We start from the raw sequence: 7726 nt of genomic DNA, 5'->3' as shown, positions 1-7726 counted from the left end.
ATACGCATGTAAACATGTATCTGCTTATTTTTTTGCAATATTTATCTGCTTATTTTTTGCAATGATAGAGAGGGTAGTTTTCTTAACATTTTAAAGAGCAGAGAAAGAGGCAGAGAGAAAGAAAAAGAGAGAGAGAGGGAGAGAGAGAGATGTGGCCTTAGGTTCCACAGTTCACACATGTAAACACAGTTCCCTATGCTTTCAAATAAGAAACAGACACACCTCACTCTATGAATCTCCAGCTCAGCAGGGAACATTGTCAAAGGCACCATTTCAATCACTCCAACGAGGGAAATGTATGTGTAACAGTTCACAAATCATTTTTTATTAATTTAAACACAAATCAAATAATAATGTCAAAAACATCTGTACACATCTTATTTTTTTGCAGACACAACAAACCTTTGTGTTTCCCCAATGAGGCCCATGTACTGTAAATTATTTCCAGTTTGCATTATGATTGCAACATTGAAATAAAAAAAAAATGCTGTGTAAATCTATAAAACATTTTAGGCCTACTGTTACTGATACCTTGACCTAGCAGCAATATGTAGTCCCTGTGAACAGGGGAAAGAAAGAAAGAAAGAGAGAGTTTTCGTTCAGAGGAGTGAAATTGTGAATGTGCTGAGAAAAAGGTTCCTATGAGCGGGGGGTGGGGGGCTCACCTGGGAGAGCCCGGCAGCAGTAACTGCGTGAGGGGAGAGGAGAATTAGAAACAGATCGCGTCGGTTCTTGCAGAGGAAATTCACAGTCGATAGCACATGTATGTTCTCAACCCATTCGTCATTTTTTTCGGTTCCCTTTTTTTCGTTGTATGGAGTAGTGGCTTTGTAAAAGTCCAAGACCTATATATATATTTTCTCCTTGAATTCCCCAGTCAACAGTAACCTAAGCACTATCAATAGGCATAATGACTTCCAATGAATTTCAACTACAGCAATTCAAAGTGGACACAGAAACACATTTTTTACCTTTTCAAAAAAATCAAAATAAAAAGACTACTTCATACAAAATTACACTTGCTGTACAAGAGTTCCTGTTTTTTTGCGCCAGTAAAAAAGATAGTCAAATCTAATGTAAGGTTTTATGCCCATGAAGGAGGCTGAAGTTTAACCTGAGTTAAACGGTTCAGATCCAGGCAAAAGATGGTGGTGGTGGTGGGGTGGGGGTGGGGGCAATGTGAGAAACACACACACACACACTCACATACAGCCTCAGAGCCTGTTAAGGTCAAGCTTTTTATCCATCGCTTGCACTCTGTTTTGAGCTCTAGAGTCAGTCAGGACTTGAATTTTGAGGCTGTATGCTAACGCTAACGCTAACCTCCTGGTCTAAAAGGCTCCTGCTCTCACAGTTGGAACACTTCTGTGGAGACACACCCCGCATGAAATGTTGACCCAAAGGGCTAGAGAGCCCGCATTGTTCTCATCTCAGAGAGAGAGAGAGAGAGAGAGAGAGATAGAGAAACACAAGACCTATTCCTCTGTCAAGAGAGAGGAGAGAAGAGGCAGAAAGAAACGTAGGGGAGAGACAACGGCACTGAAGGAAACAAAACAAAAAACAAAATGAGAATGAAATCATTGACACTTGACATCCATGCTTTTGGTCTTGACAGAACAAGTTATCACAAAATCCCTTTTTTATCTACAATATTTGTTTTAATGAACAAAAACCCTTAAACACATCAACACTTTGAGGCCCCCTAGCGCACAAGCCAAAGTGCTAGTGTGCTGTTTTTTTGTACTTCAATGAAAAAGCATTGCCACCTTTCAACAGCATGTACCTAAATGAATATAGGAAGGAATAGTCCAGTGATTACAAATGTACACACCAAAAAAAAAAGATTTCTTCTGTACATGATTATCTCAGCAATGTAAATAAAGTTTTTTTTTTCTTAAATTACTAGAAAATCCTCTTTTCGTTTCTTCCTCCATAGACTTCTCAGTGAGGTGGAATTCAAAAGTACTTAGTTGACGCAGAAAGGCACGAGTCTTTCACAGAGGTACCTTTGTGGGACTAAAAACACCACTCACTCAAGAGGGGATGATTTCATAAATAAGAAGCGCCGGACATCCAGGGTCATCGGTGGCCGAGCGGTGGGCAAACGGGGGCAGCCGATTGAGCAACTGGAGCCTTATGTCTGTCTGTGTACCATCAGAAAGAGGGAAAGAGAGGGGGAGAAAGACAGAAGAGAGAAAGAGAGAGAGCGAGAGAGAGAAAGAGGGGTGAAGAAAGGAGGCTGTGGGTCGAGGATTAAACCGCGCAGTGGCTATGGTGGCGGCAGCGGCGGTGGAGAGGGTCAGTCTGGCTGAGTTCCGAGACGTCGGTAGCTCTGATTTCTACACAGGTGTGAACCCTCGCTGAGCCCCGGCACAGACAGGGGCCGTAAAACATTTTGATGGCTTTGTTTCGAGAGTGAGAGACAGAGAGAGAGAGAGAGAGAGTGAATGAGCTAGAGACAGGGATAGTGAGAGAGAGAGAGAGAAAAGCCGATTCACAGTAAAGCAGGGACCAGCAGCTGCAGTGCCATAAATTCATTGTCCGCCGATACGCAAAAGAGGTTAAGACGAACCGTGGCCATATGTCAACCCGTCCACCTTGTCACTCAGAAGAGGCTCTCTTTTCGCCCCCTTTCTCTCTTCGCTCTCTCCTTTTTTCAGTCAAGTTTTATCTCAATTTTTTTCGAGGAACGCAGACACGGGGCACCAGAGGTGGGAGGTCCCCCCCTCCTCCCCCTCCATCTCTTTCCCATCTGACGCAACGGCGGGTGGAGGGGTGTGTGTGAAGGCATGATGAGGGGTGTGTGAGTGAGATGTGGTTCAGAGGGCAAAGGTCGCAGTAGATGCAGGCGTGAGGCGTGGCTGTCTGGTGAGGCGGGCCTGTCAGGTCCGGTCCGCTCCGCTCCGGTCGGTTTGCAGTGCTACAAGTACTCCAAGTCCAGCGCGTGGTGAAGAGCCATCAGGTCGGAGTGACTGGAGATCCGCCAGAAGGGCATGTTGTGCTACACAGACAGAGAGAGAGAGGGTGGGGTTAGAGTGGCCTTTACACACCTTTATTTCAAAACATGAAATATCAAATCTGACCATTTCATCAGGTAAGTCGTTCACTGTGGACACTTCAGCGCTCCTGCTTTGTTGGTGGTTATACCAAGTTTTACTCGATTCCACTAAATGCCTTAGCTTACCCTGCATTCTTGCATTAAAGGCCACTATTCCACTAAAGGCCTTAACTTGCCCTGTATTTTTGCATTAAAGGCCACTATTCCACTAAAGGCTTTAACTTGCCCTGCACTCTTGCATTAAAGGCAACTATTCCACTAAAGGCCTTAACTTGCCCTGCACTCTTGCACTTACAGCATTTTCAAGATGGCCACTTTGGCCTGTCCCACCAAAACCAGACACAGGGACAGAGAGAGAGAGAGAGAGAGAGAGAAGAAATAAAATATTATAAACGGGGAGAGAAAGAAAAGAGACAAGGGCACAGACAGAAATAAAAGAGGAGAATGAGGGATATTGAAAAGAGATGAAGAGGTGATAAGAGGAAGGTCATCCAAGAACGTGAGAAATGAAAGGCACAGGCTTTCAGACAGCAGGAGCAGGAGGGAAGAGAACCAGTGAGAAGAAGGCTAGAATAGGGAAGGCAGTACACACACACACACACACACACACACACACTCACACACGCACGCACACACACACACACATACACACGGAGACACACACTGAGCTCTTCACCTGGAAAAACACTCACACCCATGTGAATGGCCTGACATTCTTAACAGCACATAACACCACAGGAGGCTTAGGAGGTGCTGCGTCTCTCTAGGGCCAGCACAGCCTCTTACTGCCAGACTAAACAACACACACACACACACACACACACACGGACACGTGGATGGACTCTCTCTCTCTCTCTCTCTCTCTCTCTCTCTCTCACACACACACAGACTAATGAAAACTCATTGACACTATAACACACTCATATATCTATATATTTATCATTATTATGAGTTTTAATTACAAGTATTTATTTACCGATATATATTTCCCTGATATAAATATTTATTGCCGTCTGGCACTGACAAAGCTCTCTGAGAACTTCACGTTTCTAAATAGGGATATCCTATTCTTTATTATATGGGATCAGATAACATATATCATCAGGTAGAAGCATGCCCTATGAATCTGACGGACATATATCAAATATAAAAAAACATACATATATATGTTCTATAATATCCCAACATGAAATAACTAATAACTATGTCCTAGTCATTACACTAAACAATGACATTAAACATTTCATACAAAGAAGTAAAGGGTTCTCATCTGCCCCCCCCCCCCGCCCACCCCCCTAACCCCCCCCCCCCCCCACACACACACACACACAGACACACACACACACACACAACTTGGGACGCCGCAGCGAATGAGACATTGTTCCTGGGAGAGAGGCTGGGAGAAACATGAGTCTGTCAGAATGAAAGGGGGCTGTCAGGCAGCGTCCTGGGCCCGGTGGAGGAGCCCCATTACCGGGGCCTTATCAAAGGTAAAGCCTCCCGTCGGCATGTGTTCCGCTTAGGGAAGCTTGCGCTGACCCTTAAAAGGCTCTTTTCTCTTTGTTTTGTAAATTGTCTTTGCTTTTAAGTTTAAAAGCTGCAGAGATGGTATCATGCTCCCCACTCTTTTCTCTCTCTCCCTCTCTCTCTCTCTCTTTTTTTTCTTGTTTTTTTTTCTTTGTGAAGTTATTAAGTGGAGAGTGAACTGTTTCTGGGACTCTTCTTTTGGCGACAGGGGGTGGGGGGGTAAAGAGGGAGAGTAAGTGAGAGATAGAGAAAAAAGACAGAGAGAGAGAGAGAGAGAGAAAAACAGACAGAGAGGGGTCAACTCTGCACTTGTGCCGTTCCACCTAACGTCACCTGAGATATGCAGCTCACCTGCATGACTGCCCTCGGACCCGCTCCTAACGTGGAGCTGCACCTAACGCCTGCAAGTAAAGACGTCTCTCTAGCAATGGCCCTCATCTAGTGGGTCCACACTGTCAAAGAGGGACACGGGCCCTATATGGTGCACTTAACTCTCCTGGCCAGAGAAACTCCCTCTGGGCCCACTGGAGGACTAGCAATAACACCTTAGTAACTAGTTAGTACACTAACACAAACAAGCTATACATTCAGTCTATCGCCATGTTCATGTCCTGGATCTCTGAACTAGCATTAATCAAGTAATTAGTTCCCATGAACTAGCCATGATTATGAACATGAACTATTTAGTGAATACCTTATGTAGTTTTAATATCAATGAATGGAACCTAATGCACAATCTGAATGATATGACAATACAATGTCAAAGTCTGATTTACTGTAACGATGACATGAATCCATCCTTTCTGTTTAAAATGATTGATTGTGGTGGTGGTGTGCGATCCTCACCTCTTGGGGCAAATAGCCTGTGAGTAAGGTGCCTGGTAATTAACTGCTTCATGAATATTTGGCAGTGGCTGTGGCTTATGCACGGACCATTAAAGTTTACATTAAAATCTTGGCACAGACGTAGAGTATTCAACTCTCGTCGATGGCCTGGGGGCTTGGATGTAACCCAAATCTCTCCAACTGGTTTGGGGAGTGGAGGGTAACCCTTCAAGTCCATATTAATTCATGCTTCGCCTGCACATCAAAAGGGATTGCCAGTCAAGCTTACCTGTTCCCTACTCCAGCATAGCTTGTCATGGCAGCAAAAAGCTTAATTTTGTCAACAAAGATTTAATCTGCTTAAACACATGTTCTGTTTGTGGGTCTTGGTTCTTCTTCTAAACATGCCTGAGAGGACTTGTCTAGCGTTACACACATTCACACTGTGCATGGGCCCAGGGCAGCAATCTATAATTATGTCATCTCGCCTCCTCTCCTAAGCTGAAAGCTGTGAGCAGAACGGAGCTGATTAGATTGTCAAGCTTTTCTCTCTTTTTTTCCTCCTCAGTTTTTTCCCCCTTTGTTGTTCTTGTTGCTTAGCCAATTTGCTTGTAGGTGACATAAAGGATGAAAGCATGGGAGCAGGAATCAGTGAGAGAGAGACAGAGAGAGAGAGAGAGAGGGAGGAAGGAAGGAGGTGAAAAGAAGAAAACATTCCCACTCATTTCGTTTCAGTCGAGAGAGGTCACTAGGTCTCTCACCTTCTTGGAGCCTTGTTCCTCTTCCACTCCGTCTCCCACGACGATGTAAACAACTTTCCTGCCGAACCTTTGCATGACCCTCTCGAAACAGCTCTCCTTCCCTGCAAAGCACAAGAGTGAGGTCACTACTGGGCAGACTATGTGAAGCTGGGCCACAGTACCCTTCAGAGTCACCTACAAAAAGTGCTTTTGACAGGTGGGATGGACAGGTGACAAGACTGACCGACAAGATTGTTTACCTTGCATGTCATAAAAGAAAATCCCACACATACTGAATAAATTAAACACGTCCAACAAATTCCATCAAAGACATGGAACTGGCCATATCTGTCCAGATCTTTCCTTGTCAATGTGCACTCTTTGTGTGTTACGATAAAATAAAACAGATCTTAAGAGATATTGCCAATTTGGCATCTATTAGTGCAGCAGGACGTTTTTCCCCTTCCTGTCCAAATGGTTCTGCCTACAGCTTTATCACTGGCTAGTCCTGGCGGGGCGCGGGGCACGCATCCAAAAATCTAGCTCTTTTGAGAGGAGCACACGCTTTAAATACGCAATAAGTTACACAAAATTACACAGTGTAAACACTTAGGCTTGGCTGGGGGATTCGATAAGATCAATGCCCTGATAGAGGCAGGCTGAAAAGCATTAAGTGTGGCCCTCTCCTCCCTTGTCCTGGGACAAATGGAGTTTAACAAGCTAAATCAGGCTCACATGCTAACGCCGCTGGAGGAACGGGCATTAGGCTCGGTGAAGAGGGAAGATGTCTGAGCTCGCCACTGATCTGCTTGAAAATAGCCCGAGACTGAAGGTTGGTGTTTATTTAACGTTTGAAAACGCTGAAGAGCGAGGGCAGGAGAAAAGAAGAAGAAGTAGACAAAAAAAATTAGAGGAAAAAAAAAAAAAGAAAGACGAAGAAATGTCCATGTGGAATGACATAAATTTGCTGAAGTGGTTTCATATGCAGGTTCGGTGAAGGGTTGTGTGTGTGTCTGTGTGTGTGTGCATATATGTGTGTGAGGAGGCGAGTGGAGGGGCCCTGTTCAGGCGGAGCTCCAAGAAAATAATCCCCGCCTGATTAGACCCCTTCTCTTAGAACCCGACATCAACCCTCTCGTGTGTCCAGCCCCTCTGTGGCCCGGTCCAATCTCATGCGCGCGTGCTGCCCGTTTGTTTACGCGCAATATCACAGTCATTAGGCTTGCGTGCTCAGGGCCCCACCACAAGCCCTCACTGTCCCCTTAAAGTGCACACAGAGCAAGCTAACAGGTAATTGTGGGGAGGGTGGGACATGGGGGGGGGGGGGGGGGGTTATTTGGGATTTGGGGAAGGCAGGAAGCTGTTGGCAAGACCTACCTATTTTCGTTGCACTATAAATATTTTCAATTGGAAACACTATTCCCAGGCCGTAGAGGAGGACCTTCGCCAGCGCTGGGATGAGTTGTGTCGTGGTCACTAGGATGTTAACACAGTTTGACCTGAGAGGGAGAGAGACAGGGAGGGAAAAAGAGGGAGAGAGCATTCAAAAGAGAGTGAGAGTGTGAGAGAGAGAGAG

At 45.2% G+C, this 7726-nt stretch overlaps 1 protein-coding gene across 8 annotated transcripts in view; it reads right to left on the bottom strand.

Annotated features, from left to right (window-relative positions):
* Nucleotides 1-295: 295 nt before the first annotated feature.
* The window catches only part of eya1 (EYA transcriptional coactivator and phosphatase 1), a 49778-nt gene continuing 42347 nt past the window's right edge, over nt 296-7726 (bottom strand). For all 8 annotated transcript variants that reach the window (XM_076290663.1, XM_076290664.1, XM_076290662.1 and 5 more), the window contains 3 exons: nt 7528-7649; nt 6172-6272; nt 296-3001 (listed from right to left, as the gene is read on the bottom strand). In XM_076290663.1, coding sequence (XP_076146778.1) covers nt 2921-3001; nt 6172-6272; nt 7528-7649 — 304 coding nt within the window. In that variant the 3' untranslated portion in view covers nt 296-2920. The remainder of the gene's footprint in view (nt 3002-6171; nt 6273-7527; nt 7650-7726) is intronic.

The sequence above is a fragment of the Alosa pseudoharengus genome, unplaced genomic scaffold, assembly GCF_046254945.1.
Source record: "Alosa pseudoharengus isolate Yale_2024_CS ecotype anadromous, Long Island Sound unplaced genomic scaffold, YU_APseudo_1.1 YU_APseudo_1.1_scf_18, whole genome shotgun sequence".
Lineage (NCBI taxonomy): Eukaryota > Metazoa > Chordata > Actinopteri > Clupeiformes > Clupeidae > Alosa > Alosa pseudoharengus.
Note: the sequence above shows the minus strand (reverse complement) of the source record. Positions and strands in the feature narration are given on the sequence as shown.